We start from the raw sequence: 14,687 nt of genomic DNA, 5'->3' as shown, positions 1-14,687 counted from the left end.
TGTGCTCCACCCCACAAACCATGAGATCATGACCTGAGCCGAAAGCCGGACTGGGCCACCCAGGCGCCCCTAGTCTCCTTTCCATCGTCATTTACCCAGCCTCTGGCGAGTGGCTGGAAATGAGGGCTTGGAGAAAGTGGCAGACCGATGCGGGCAGTGGAGGTGGGTTCCACAGGCAGCCTGGGCAGCGGCCTGTTTCCTTCCCACCTAAAAGTTTCCTTTCCCACACGGAAAGCTGAGTCAGCACAGCATGCTGAGCCTCTTAGCCCTCCACATCTGAAGAGATCAGTGCACCGTCAAGAACCACAACTGCAGTTGCTGCGATGGGCCTAGGAAAGCCACTTGTGTAGCTGGGCTCCCGTGCCGGCAACCCCCCCTGCCCAATCTTCCCCCAAATTGTTGACTGAGCTTTCCTGGGCTTTCTCTGCTTCACCCCATTGTGACCTTAAGGATTCTCTGCCACGGTCCTAACCTCTTTCCTGCCTTGCAACACGGAACAGCCCATCTCTAGCCATTTGGAAACTTCCCACCGCATCTGGGGCCTCCGTCGTAACCCACACCAGCTCATCAACAAGAACCCGGCCTGCCTGTGCCATGTAGCACGGAATGTGGAGGCAGTGCCTCTGCAGACTGCTGAGTGGAGGGTGGAGGCACAGCCTCCAGGCCATGACGTAGGAAATGGACTGCAGGTACTTTCAAATATTAAAGGTTACCACCAGGCAAAAATGCTGGAGGGGAGTGGATGCTAATTCCCAGTTCTTGGGCCTCAGTAAAGATTCCCCTGGTAACCCCACCCCTAGCCCAGGACAGTATCTAACGCCCAGAGGACTTCAGAGACAGGGGTGGGGAGCCTGTAAAGGCACAGGAGTGGAGTATATGGTCAAAAGAATTTCAGCATTGAAGTGAACTTTAAAGATCAGATTTATTTGGAGAAAACAAACAACAACAAAAAAAAAACCCCACAACCCAAAGGATGGGATTTTACATCTCAAGACATCTCCCAGGTATTAAGTCTACAGATTACAAATCATTTTCATAGAAGATATTTTGTACAAATTTTACACGTATTAAGGAGCGGGACATAACCCGTTTCTGTTATAACGGGGGCAGGAGAGGGGAATGGGAAAAAAAAAAAAAAGTTTTGGAGACAACTATTTGGAAGTAGACCTGTAGAGGGCAAACCCTACCTTTTCATCATCTACAGCAAATGGTTTGTTTTTTTCAACCAAAAAAAAAAAAAAAAAAACAAAAAACAAAAAACAAAAAAACCCCAACCAAACAAACCCAAAAAACAAACCCCTTTCAGCCTTGGGTATCTCTAAAAGCCACTTCCCGGCTACTGGCCAATCCAAGCCAATTATTTAGTTACTTCACTTGGTAAGCCTCTTTATGTCCACTGGCTAAACGATTCATTCATTATGCCCACTGCTGCAGCACTCCTAAACCAACAGGTCTGCGTGGCCAGACAGGGTCTAATCTAGGACCGATGGGTGAAGGGCTTGTGAACGAGAGACTGAGATCACCCCGAAGGATGCAGTCTACCGGGCTGACGGTACAAAGGTGCACATAAAAGCAGGCAAGTTAAGCTATTGTGTTGCAAGAGAAACCAGGACCTTGTCACACAGTTCTCTCCATTATCATTTATTCTCTCAAGGGAAGCTAAAAAAACAAAAACAAAACAACAAAGAAACACAAATCCACCAAAAAACCACACATTGGTTGAGGCCACATTATCAATCCAAACATTGGTGTGGGATTTCAATGGAGAGAAGGAAACTTGTAAAAACAAAAAAAGCCCCAATCAAGGTTGTAAGAACGGCTCACAATTTGACCCTATTTATCCACCCTCACTCACCACCACCTAAGACCATTAATTCTATAATCTTCTGAGGTGTAAAAGGAGTCAAAGAAGTAGGAGCAGGAATGGAGGAGGGAAGGAGTGAGAGTCAAAAGACATGAAGGAGCCAAGATTTGCTTGAGAAAAGCAGTGATTCCTCATTAGCTTCTGCTCCCTGGGGCGGGTCTAGAATGCCTAGATCAGGTATGTGATTTAAATAGAAGCTGCTTTCTGGGAGGTGACAGCAAAAAGTAGCATTAAGATCAGAAGCCCAGGACAAGAGTCTATATTTTTAAAGCTTCAAGATTTCAGCAGAATGTAGATGGATGTGAACTTTCAGGAAGGATGGCGTTTAAGGAAGGGCAAAACCAGGACATACAAGACTTGGGAATTCCCATGACCCATAAGTGCTTCCTGCTCCAGGAAGTAACCACTTGGTGTTTACTGGAGGTCATACCATTTCCCCTTATTACTGGTGCAAAATAATCCATCACCTCCCCGCAGCTTCTTTTCAAACCACAACTTTTCCCACTTATTTTGGTCACTGAGCAGTCCTTATTCTTTTGTGGCCTATAGACTCACTCTCCACTACCCCCCTGGGGGGTAAAAATGAAGGAATTCCCCCTAGGCTGGCCCCAGTAACTCAGAATTAAGAGGGGCTGGCAGCCTCCTGGAGACTAAAAAACAACTTGAGAGACTAAGCCTACCTTTCCAAGGATGGAAAATTTATTCAGGTAATGTTTGAGAATTCATATGTGCCACAATAGGATATTAAGAATGAAAAGATAGAACTCTCACTCTTCCTTAAACCTGTCCTACTGCCCAACCAGATCCAGACACTGCATCACTGTCACTGCCATTTTGCTAAATGGAGGCCCCCAGGCACTAATCACACAGGCAACTGCATGTGTCGTAAAAATGCACAACTTTTCCATTAAAAGCTGTACGTCTCTTTCTCTCTGGCTACATTGGCGATTCTCCAGTTAGTTCAATACTTTAAAGGCTGCAGCAGCATGCAAAAGAATTTCATTTTGTTTTTTTGTTTTTTGTTTTTTTAAAAAAAAGTTAAGAAAGGTCTCCAGGAGATGGTGAGTTTTATTGTCTGGATAGAGGTTTGATTTGCTCTCGAATGTTCCAGGGTGGAGAGACTAGGAGAAAGCACAGGATGCAGAGGTCTATTCGGTGTAATCTTCTCCCTCGTTCTCATCTTCGCCATCAACGGAGAGAGCAGCATACTTGCTTGCAGAACTGAACTTCTGGAATAGACGAGAAAATCACCAAAGCCTTGCACAAGCACATCAAAACCCAAGAAACAGGACAATGATACTTGGGCAAAAGGGAGGGGCCAGGTCAGGCCCACCTCCTTGTTCATTAGCATTTTACGCTGGCCAGGAGTAGCTAGGGAGGCTAGGCCAGAGGCCCAGGTGTTCTTACAGGAGACCTCCACCTCCTTTTATCTTGGAGAGGGAGTAAGAGTAGTGAGACTGCAAGGCAGAAAACTGGAAAAAACTAAGTTTCTTTTACAATTTCAAACAAGCAACGATGCCTGATTGACAATTTCCAACCACTCGGATTCCAGCCCCAAGCATAAAGGAGTTCAATGGCAAACGTGAGCTGAGAGAAATCTATTAGCATCTAACACTTACGGAAGCTGGATTTTCTTCAGGTTTCTTTGGCTCAGGTGCAGATCGGGAGTCTTGATCCTTTTTGCCATCTTTCCTGCAGAGATGTGAGTGTAAAACCATGTCTTTAGGAGAGGACTCTCTCAACACCCACAAGCAGGTGGGAGGCACTGAACAGGCCCCTCCAGCCAACAGTGCTTGCTATCTGGACATTTTGCTTCCAGATCCTTGGAACTGTTAACTGTCCACACTGGTTGACTTTCCTTTGTTTACCATTGGAGATATGGCAACACTTGGAGAACCAAGAACTTCTTAACTACAGGGACACACGTATCCAGCATCAGATGAAAGATTACAAATGACAAGAGAGAACACGCATACCTATCTGACTCCTTCCAGTGGTCTTTGTTCCCTCCGTCTCCTGGACCACGGCTGGAGTTCCCACTTTGGCCTTTTGGGACACTCACCCCATCTACTTTGTTTTCATCTGTTTGTGTGAAGACGCAAAAATAAATTGAAGGCAAGTAAAATATTAAGTACTGTCCCTCTCCTAAGTTTCCCTTCAGCTGCAGAAAAGTGTGCCCATGTGCACTGAGGGAAACTCAACCTCACCCCAACCCAGATTTCTCTTCTAAACCCTTCTTTCCACATTCCTTTCGCCCCCAAATAAGACCCACTAAAAAATTCCACTTTAGGGTTACGCCATCATGAAGAGCAAACTGGAAATAAGGACTATGATGCTGTTGTAGTGACCTTGGCCTTGCAGATGGTGACATTTCTAATCTGGACTGAGCATGTTAATTTCCTTCCGATTCTTTTTTTCCCCTTTCAAAGAAATGTTCTACCAGGAAAGGGTAGGACTCCATGCTTTTTCCAAAGAGACCACTTTTGCCCTCTACTGGCAAGAAAAGGCAGATAATCTAAGAACCTTTAATACAAAAACAGGTGCAAAATTACACTAAATTCAATTATTTAGGGACTCCTTTATCTTTATAGGCTTTTTATTTAGGCCTCTTATCTATGTGAAAAACCAACTTCTTTTTGGTCTTACCTTTCCTTGCTGGTCCTTCCTCAGATGGTTGAGCCGGAACTACTTTCCCCCCACCGCTGGAAGGAAAACATGTAATCAAGTTTATCAGTCTTAGGGAAAGAACCGGTAAGAAACTTATAAAGTAGTAAGCTTTACAGAGAACCAAAAATACAGACTTAACACTGTGGAACATTAAAGTATAGAAAAGACAACAATGAAAGCAATTATATGAACACTCACTAAGTACCATGTCCTGTAGAATCATCACGATCACACAAGGTGAATACAATTCTCTATTTTACACATGAGGATCCTAAGACTTAGGGAAGTGAATCGACCCCCACAGCCACGCTGCCAAATGTGGTTGCAGCAGGTTCTGATGACCAGGTTGCAGGTTTCAAGCAGCCAAAGTGATGCCAACCAGTTATCAAAACTCTAGAAAGCTGAACAATTAGCTTTAATGAGCCAGCTCTAGCACACCACTGAATGTGAATTGAGAGCAAAGAGCATAACTTAAAAGCTGCTATGTAAGGCACTTTCTTTTTCTTTATAATTTTTTAAAATCCCTGAGCTGAATCCAAGTGTCAGTGGCTCAACTGACTGGGCTGCCCAGATACCCCATCCAGGGCACTTTCTACCATGATACCACAATGTTTAAGATTCTACAGCTAAGTAGCTGCTGTGCTTCTAAGCGGACTCACCTTGTAGGGGACTGCTGCTCTGTGTCTGAGCTCTGAGATCGAGCAGGAGGGTTAGAACTTCGCTTCACCCAAGCATTCTCCTTTGGTGGAGGGGCTGGCATTACCTTTAGAGGTTGTTCAGGTTTGGGAGGCTTAGAAGTTGGAGAGTGACAGTCTTCCTCCTTATTGAGTGTTTCATTTTCTAGAGACTTCTCACTCTCTCTCCTTCGTGCATCTGTTAAGTCAGAGTAGGAAGGTTAAATTATTGAGAGAAATTATTATACAGCCATCTATTACAATCAGACAGAATAGAAAATGGTCCACACCCAAGTTTACTGTTTTTCATCATTATTCTTAAATATAGACCCCATCCGACTCCCAACAGATAAGTTATCCCCGAACTAGTGGTTACCAAATGTTACTCTGAGAAAATGTTTTACGGATGCAAGAAAAATAGGAAATACAACAGCTTCCCAAGGACAGCCACCTCCTTTCCTAGGAACTAGTACTCTTTACTTCGGGATTATAGCCTTGCTACATTTTGTGTTAAAATGTTTGTACTTGGAGAAGGATACACATACATGTGTGAAGAGGACCCTGATGCAGCCTCAAATCCACATACATAGAACAAAATGGGATATACATTTATGAAAAAGAAAACCTACATTATGTTTTTTTTTTTCTTAAAGGCACTAAATATCTCCTCAAAACTAAAAGTTTATTTTGTTAGATTCTTCCTACATTAAGTGCAATCTCCTCAGGAGGTATATAATCAACCCAACCATCATACTCCCACCTTGCTACAAAGAGAGGCATTATTGTCCTGTCACTAAAAGGCTACTCCAGTATGAATGTTTGACAGAAAACTTCTGCAACACTTGGCTGAGGTGATTTGGAAATTCATCCTTGAGCCATACTTTGAAGTGCTCAAGCACAAATCAGTTTGGAGGTGAGAGGAGAAAACAAAAAAACACTGGCTCACAGTAATAAGGTAAGGGAGGTGTTATAATTGAACTGCTGTTTCCAAAACACTAAACATATGTGTGACGAATCAATAAATTCAAGACAGGAAGGAAGGATGGATGAAGAGCAGAAGATCATTGCTTGAGACACTGCTCTGGTCGCACAGGACATCCAAAAAGGCTGGCCCTGGGAGCAGCTCAGAGAGAGCTGTAGGACTGTGACTGCTCTAAGTAAAGGAAAACTCTGGAATGTCCGCAAAAGGAAGAGAAAATCCAGCAGTCAAGTATACTCTTCAGTGGAAGCTTATTAAACAGGTCACCTACGTCGCTTCTGGCACCTATTTCTCAGATTTTTCAAACCATGAGATGTGACACTCCAATCAATCTATGCTAACCCAAATAAAATGTCCATGACTGAATTTAACACCCCAAAGGCTCTGCATAGTTTGGTTATGGCTACTTTATGGAAAAGGGCGATAACATGATACCCACCCTGGTCTGACTTACTTCTGCCAGATGTGGCTGAGGTCCCAGTCTGTGATGACTCACTTCCTGTCCTGGACCGTTCCCGTTCCTGAGTTTCTTCACTTCGCCAGCTTGGGTGTCTGTATAAAGAGATTAAAAAAACAAAACAAAACATATGTCCAGCTAAATGAAGGCCATTATGGACCCATGCTGCCCCTTCAAGAACCATCACGTATTGATATTTTATCATGCTTGCTTTACTTGTGGGTGCGTGTGTGCATCTTGTCTCTCAAACCATCTGAAAGCTGCAGACATGAAGATACTTTGGCTCTAAATACTTCAGCAAGCACCAACTAGGGTTAAGAACATTCTCCTACATAATCTCCAGTCCTCCTCCCTTACTGGTAACACAATTCAACAAGTCATTCAAAACTAGGCCATTTTTCAGAACGTTTCTACCCTATTAGATCCAGTGCCACCTTTCAATAATAAACATTTAAGCAATGACTCCTTTACGATCCTGAAATACCCTTGGATAAAGTAAGTAACATACACACAAGTAAAAACAAATGGAAAATAACTTACAACTTACGTCTAATATAGGCAAAAACATTTTCTCTCTACTTTATCCCCAGTAACTTGGAAAGAGGTTCAACCACTTGCCTCACCAAGGTGGGGCTTTACTTCATATACTAAAGCAAGGTTTGGCAATTTTCTTTACTGGGTCAAATAAACTTTATTTTATTTATTTTTTTAAAAATGTTTATTTTGGGGGAGGGAGGAGGAGGAGGAGGGAGAGAGAGAGAGAGAGAGAGAGAATGTGAGTGGGGGAGAGGCAGAGAGAGAGGGAAACAGAGAATCCCAAGCAGGCTCGGGGCTGTCAGCACAGAGGCCCGACATGGGGGCCCAAACTCATGAACTGTGAGATCATGACCTGATCTGAAACAGTCAGATGCTTAACCGACTGAGCCACCAGGGCGCCCCTGATCAATTTTATTTATAAAAAAAGGAACAGGCCATAATTTGACAACTCCTATATTAAATTAGCACCAATTACCACCAATTTATATTTGTCACAGTTTAAGCCCGGTTAAGCCCTTTTACAAATTGTGAGCAACAGGCAACTCTTCACTGGATGAAAAGTGTCCCATACGCTCCAGCATGCCTAGCAGTCCCAGCCCACGTCCACTAAATGCTAGTGACAACCAACAAGGTCAAAATTTCCCAAGTGTGCCCTAGGGATGCCGCCCCCCCCCCCCCCCCCCCGCGCCCGGAGCCACTAGACTTGTGGACAGGAAGCCCACAGTCGAGGGGAAGCTCACCGCTCCCGAGGCCGTCGCTCTAGCTTGGGCTCATCCAGCTGGCGCTGCAGTTTCTCCTGCTCCTTCTGTAGCCGCTCCTCTACTTCTCGCTCTCTAGCAGCTGTGTCAACGGGCTTCGCCCCTCCAAAGATAGAGGCTGCTCGACTGGACTGGGAGGTGCTAGCAGAGGAATCATCTTCCTTAGGAGTACTCCGAGGCTTTAGATTCAGTTTGGGTCTTTGGGGGGGACCTAAGTTAAATAAAACTCTAAGTAATAGTTCTTCAAAATCACCAGAAGCTGATGGCTGAAAGCCAGATTCCCAGATGCAGCTCTTCTAAAACGCTCTATGGGATTCAGAGTAGTGGCCTAACCAATCCAGCAGGGAAGGGAGATCATTAGAAAATGCGTGGCTTAAATAACCAAGTCCAATCAATCTTTCCACTACCATGCCGATGATGCAGTGCCAGACTGAGGGAAAGACTAAAAAAGGGTAAAAATTTAAATGGTAAGTCATCACGATTACTGATTACCTGGGAAGAAGAACTGTCTATGATAAACTATTGGATGGAAGAGTATCTTGGTCAAAAATGTGGTCTGGAGGATGGATTACTTCATTAAGTAAGAGCTTGTAACAGTAAGACTCTACTGCCTATACTCTTGTCTCTCTGTGTAGTATAAACTTACAGCGATTCACAGAGTACAGTATAGAACACTGAATAGCTGATTACAAAGTCTAAAGGAATTTGATTTCGTTTTGGATCCAAGTTGTCAGAACGTTTCAAGGAAATCCTATTTCTCAAAATTAGTATTTATCTTAAGTATTTCCAACATACCAAAGATAAAGAAGGTATAAGGCCTATGTGTCAGCCACCTGGCTTCAGTAATAAAACACTACAATACCCACTGAAGGTTCCTGAGTAGCATTCCTCTGATGACACGCCTAACTGTGTTCGGTCTTCTCACAACCATTACAATGAATTCGGGTTTTATCATCCCCATGCAGGTCTTTATACTCTCACTACAGAACATATGTATGTATCTACAAAAAAAGGGTATCATTTGGCAATGTTAATTTTTTTCCTTTTAAGCAGGCTTCATGCTCAGAGCAGAGCCCAATGTAGGGCTTAAACTCATGGCCCTGAGACCAAGAGTCAGAGGCTTACCTGAGTCACCCACGCACCCCAAGATTTAAATTTTCTAGACGGGTTTTTAACTGCCAATTTATATAAACTTCCAAGATACAGTTTTTCAAAAAGATCTGATCTTTAAGTAATCTCTGTACCCAACATGGGGCCTGAACTCATGACCCCAAGGTCCAGTCATACCCTCTGACTAAGCCAGCCAGGTACCTCTAACTGGTACAGTTTTAATATGTATAACTTTGTGAAGGGCTCATTAACTTCCCTTTTATAGGGTAATACTGGGGGTCAGAAAGAGTTAACTCATTTAAGCCCTACAGTTAGTACTTTGTGGATCAAAGGATGAAATCAAAGCAACTTTATGCTCCTTTCACTATAGTACACAATAACATCCTTTTCTTCTCCGTCTGATAATTTCCATTTATTTTACCAACTCAACATATAATCTGAGCACCTATATTTTAGATATCATTCTAAGGCCACGGATATGACAGTTGGGGGTAGTATTTAGTTCCTGCCTGCAAGGAGCGCAATTCAGCAGAGAATCAAAATAAAAAAGAATACAGTATGCTAAACTGGACAAAACAGATTTATCCATATGGAAGTTCTTAGACTGGGGCTATGTTTGGGGAAACCTGTGAAGGTTTCCAAGTGGTGACTCCTGAAAGTCTAGAAAACTGAGCGAGCAGCTTAATGGTAGATGTCCAAAGGATGGGAGACAGCACTAAAGACCCTTGTATATCAGAGGAACAGAAGAAAGGCTATCTTTCAGGCCATGGAGAGACTAGGAAGGCTTTTAAAAGAATCTAATGGGGGGCCTGAGTGGCTCAGTCAGTTAAGCATCTGATTTTGGCTCAGGTCATGAGCTCGCAGTTTCTGAGTTTGAGCCCCGCATTGGGCTCCCTGCTGTTGCTGCAGAGCCCACCTCAGATCCTCTGTCCCAGCCACTCTCTGCCCCTCCCCAACTTGTGTTATAAAAATTAAAAAAAAAAAAAAAAAAAAAAAAAAAAAGCCATGAAATAATCTAATTAGCTCTTGTTCCAGAAAGACAATTTGGGCCAGTGTAAAGAATGGAACGAGGCAGGGAAATTTGTTAGTAATGTGAGCACAGCAATGAAGTATGAACAAAGCCAGTGGCAGCTACTCTGGAGATAAGGGGGCAGATCTTAGAGGGAGCTGTAGACAAGATCACCAGAAAAAAAGATCAGGTGTGCAGTTATGGAGGGAGGCAACAATGGCATGAGAGAGGAAAAAGCTCAGGAGTTGAGATTCAAAGCGCCTATCAAGCCTCCACTTTTCTCACTAGTGAAGTGGAGATGATAATTGTACCTATACTAGATAGAATGCTTAAGATCATATACTACCTGTAAGTGTACTCCGCTCACCGTTGGTGCAGAGTAAATGCTCAATAAATGTTAGTTGTTATTTCTAGGTTTCATGCATGGAAATAGAGGAAATGGTTAATAGCAATGTTTTTAAAAGCACACAATGTTTTTAAAAAAAGCACTTGGCACAAAGTCAAGGCTAACATGGGGATGTTAAAAAGAGTAGTAGACAAGCTGTCTAAAAATAATTGGAGAAATTCTAGACCAGTTTTGTTTTGGTATCAATGAAGTCAGAATACAGATGCTGGCCATTTATTAATACGTTGTGAGAGGTCAGATTTGTAACACAGTATGTTTTTACTTAAGTGTTATTAACATTAGGGGCATAATTTTAGAATAGGTGCACTTACATCTTACCATTAATTGAGTGTCAATTACTGTGGCATAATGGCACTGAAATCACCAACACTTGGTTTTTAACCCCACAGTGCCAATCACTGGCTAGGAGACTGCATGGCAAATGTTTTCCTTTTCTCCTTTGTATATTCAATAAATTTTAACTGAAAAATCTATATGCTAAGGCAACTAAAAAGAATTAGCCTTTGCTTTATCTCCATTCTGTCATCCTCGTCCAATGCTCTTTCTACTAGGCTCTGCTTTATCTCTTACAACGTGTAAATTCTATCCTGTTTCAAAACCCACTTCAGGGGTCTGAGACAGAACTGATAATTTTTCAATCAGTTTCTCCAGTGGTCTGCCCTATTAAGTAAATAAAAGAAAATGATTACCTCTATCATCACGCCTATAATCATCCCGAGAGTAATCATCTCTGGAACTCCATGACCGATCATCTCGTCTGTCGTATCTGTCTTCATAGCGGTCCCCGCCTCCTCTGTAGTCATCATCCCTACGGTACCCGCTACCAAATGCTCTTCTGCCACTGCCTATCCTGGAATCGTAACCTGTAAATATACCCCAAATTATGATCATCACACCAGAGAAATAAAGGCAAGCAAGACGTTCTTGAAAGAAAGAAATTTGGGGCGCCTGGGTGGCGCAGTCGGTTAAGCGTCCGACTTCAGCCAGGTAGGTCACGATCTCGCGGTCCCTGAGTTCGAGCCCCGCGTCAGGCTCTGGGCTGATGGCTCAGAGCCTGGAGCCTGTTTCCGATTCTGTGTCTCCCTCTCTCTCTGCCCCTCCCCCGTTCATGCTCTGTCTCTCTCTGTCCCAAAAATAAATAAACGTTGAAAAAAAAAATAAATAAATAAATAAAAAAAGAAAGAAAGAAAGGAATTTAATGCAGTTGTTTTTTAATGACCTCTATCATAGTCTCTGCTGCCTCGGTCATCATAGCGATCCCGGCCCCCGTATCGATCCATATCTCGGCGTGGGCCATCCCGATATCCATCCCGATACCCATCACGGTATCGGTCTGAATCATAACGATCTCGATACTCTGGAGAGAAAACAGACAAAGCAACGTCATTCCCTTTTGACACCATTAATAGGAAGAAGCATGAAAGACCACGAGGTCAACTTGGTTTCATGAGTTCACAGCCACTGCTAGGTCTGTTTTTATAAAAACAAATCACTTTAAATGCAAAGTGGAAACGTGTACTGAAATAACTTTTATTGGTTATTTGATTTAAAAATTTTTGATTCAATAAATGCTAAGTCAACAATTTATGGGGAGTTAAGGAAGAATAAAATCTCTATACAGCCCATAATGAATTTTCAGCATTAAAGACAAATATAGTAGGAAATATAATTGAAATCTATAGTTTTGATTGGTTCTAAAGAACCAATCAAAGAACACTTAAAAACTTTCGCATGGGAAAATACACAAGCCCTAAGTCTGGGAAGGCAAACAAAAAGAGAAAAATATATGTGACACAGGACAGTGATTGGCTATTACTTAAGTAACAGAAACTAAAATTAACAGAACATTTTCTACCACCAAAATGGTGAAGATGTAAGTAAGAGCTACCTCTGGTGTTGGCCAAGTTTGGGGGAGTAAGTGAATTCCCACACTGCTGAGGAGTCTAAAACAGCACAACCACTCTGAAACTGGATTCAGAACTATGCATTAAAAACTTTAAAATCACTTGTACCCTCTGGGGCAACAGTTCAACTTCAAGGAATTTATCCTGAGAAAATAACAGGACATTTAATAAAGACATGTACAAGGAGATTCACAGGAATGTTGTGTATAATATTAAAAAATTGTCGAGTGCACAAGCTATGGGTTAAGTCAGGGGGCATCTATAAAAAGCAACCACTAAAAACGGAGTTAAGAGATGTGTATTTACTATGACACTTGAAAACTGTATTTTACACACATGCATGAATATCACTATCAGAGGTGCCTAAATTCCAGAAATTTGTATCTAAGAATGCTGCAGAGCTCAGGCGGCAAACTACAATGGTGTGAGGCATTTATAAAAGGAGGTAGCAGCTATTTAGCTTTGGCTAACTTGCTAGATCTTCCAATTTTCTAAGAAACCCGGGAGCCCCAACGTTTATATGAAAACTTCATCTTCCAGAGATGAACGAAACAATTACAACAAACAAACTTAAAAACATTTTGAGTTTAATAATTCATGCACACAGGTCAAACAAGGATTTTATTTTTATGACTTCTTCCTTTTAAACCATGATTTAATTTTGGAAACAACATCATTTTGTCCACATTCCCTGGTAGTTTAAATTGGTAAGTTAAAGGACATGCTAATGTTGGTAAAACAGGGGTGCCTGGGTGGCTCAGTCGGTTAAGCCTCCGACTTCAGCTCAGGTCACCTCGCGGTTTGAGAGTTCGAGCCCCGCGTCGGGCTCTGGGCTGACACTTAGAGCCTGGAGCCTGCTTCCGATTCTGTGTCTCCCTCTCTCTCTGCCCCTCCCCCGTTCATGCTCTGTCCCTCTCTGTCTCAAAAATAAATAAACGTTAAAAAAAAAAAAAAAAAAAATGTTGGTAAAACAATTATACACGGGAGAGAATCTGAAGAATTCAAAACACAAAAAAATCAGCCACGTGTTTATTCTGAAATATGTATTTGATTTCTAGAGAGACATATGAACTGTATACTTAATTTTATTTAGGTAATATTAAAATGATAATAAGCTTGTACTCACTAAAACAGCTGGCCGAGAAATATACAAACGTTTGCTAAGATTTTACAATAATATTTAGTACAACTATACCTTTCCCCGTGTCTTTTATGGGCCCAAAGCTTGGAATAGGAATCTCTAACAACTTGGCAGCTTTGGATAACAACAGCACATTCATTCTTGTTATCCATCTTGCTTGTTCCAAACTCAAGGTTTCAAGTGAGGAAATAGTCATGTCCCTGGATTCAAAACAGGACCCTTGGTCTGACTGCTTTTTCTTTCAAGAGCCATTTCTTTCTGTTAACAACAGAACCTCTTGCATAAATGTCGACGTGCAATACCTCAGGTAGTTCTCCCCAAGGCTTTGTCTGGTCACAAAGACTTGATAGAAAAGTCAGATATAAACTAGATTCAAAGTAGTATGTCACAAATATAGCTAAAGGATTCCTTCTACTTTCACCCAGTCACGAAGGTGGTTATGTTACCCTGCACACATTTTTATAATTTATGCATGAACACTACTATATGATAGTGTTGTTCAAATGTTTATACCCCCCACTCAACATTATAGGTTTTAAACTTTATCCCTATCATTACACATACATTTTATTATATGGACAAACCGCTATCTCGTCATTTCTTCATCGAATTAGTATTCTTTCCTCACATATTTCAATAAAGTTGCCTCACTTTCTCCATAAAGGTTTGCATATTTTTTGTTAGATTTAGGTACTTTATGTAAACGTTGTAATTCATCCCAACTCTTACCCCATGACATTCTCTATTTCCTTTCTTTGAATTATTTATTTGCACACAGTTTCTCTCCCCTAGTATAAGCAATGTCCAATGAGGATAGAATTTTAAGTCTATTTATTTATTCTGAAAGAGAGAGCACAAACAGGTGAGGGGCAGAGAGAAGCAGAGACAGAATCCAAAGCAGTCTCTTTGCCATCTGTGCAGAGCCTGATGTGGGGCTCAAACTCATGAACCGTGAGATCATGACTGTAGCAAAGATTAAGAGCTGGATGCTTAACAGACTGAGCCACCCACAGGCACCCCTCGTCTGTTTTGTTCACTGCTATATCCTGAGCTTTGAACACTATCAGGTACAGGGTAAACATTTAGTATCTTTGAAGAGAACGAATTTTCTGTTATTTTGAAAGGTGTCTTAAAAAATTCCATTTTGACTGCTGGCTGCTAGTAATGCAACCAATTTTTGT

The 14,687-nt window shown here is 42.0% G+C and overlaps 1 protein-coding gene across 2 annotated transcripts in view; it reads right to left on the bottom strand.

Moving 5' to 3' along the window:
* Positions 1-903: 903 nt before the first annotated feature.
* The window catches only part of EIF4B (eukaryotic translation initiation factor 4B), a 30,733-nt gene continuing 16,949 nt past the window's right edge, over positions 904-14,687 (bottom strand). The window contains exons 7-15 of one of the 2 annotated variants that reach the window (XM_045463594.1): positions 11,681-11,818; positions 11,151-11,324; positions 7,919-8,147; positions 6,639-6,736; positions 5,191-5,404; positions 4,511-4,566; positions 3,841-3,946; positions 3,484-3,556; positions 904-3,093 (exon numbers count right to left, since the gene is read on the bottom strand). In XM_045463594.1, coding sequence (XP_045319550.1) covers positions 3,013-3,093; positions 3,484-3,556; positions 3,841-3,946; positions 4,511-4,566; positions 5,191-5,404; positions 6,639-6,736; positions 7,919-8,147; positions 11,151-11,324; positions 11,681-11,818 — 1,169 coding nt within the window. In that variant the 3' untranslated portion in view covers positions 904-3,012. Of the gene's footprint in view, positions 3,094-3,483; positions 3,557-3,840; positions 3,947-4,510; positions 4,567-5,190; positions 5,405-6,623; positions 6,737-7,918; positions 8,148-11,150; positions 11,325-11,680; positions 11,819-14,687 lie in introns of both variants that reach the window. The other variant, XM_045463593.1, reaches the window with a different exon arrangement.

The sequence above is a fragment of the Leopardus geoffroyi genome, chromosome B4 (genome assembly GCF_018350155.1).
Source record: "Leopardus geoffroyi isolate Oge1 chromosome B4, O.geoffroyi_Oge1_pat1.0, whole genome shotgun sequence".
NCBI lineage: Eukaryota > Metazoa > Chordata > Mammalia > Carnivora > Felidae > Leopardus > Leopardus geoffroyi.
This window is presented reverse-complemented; position numbering and strand designations above follow the sequence as displayed.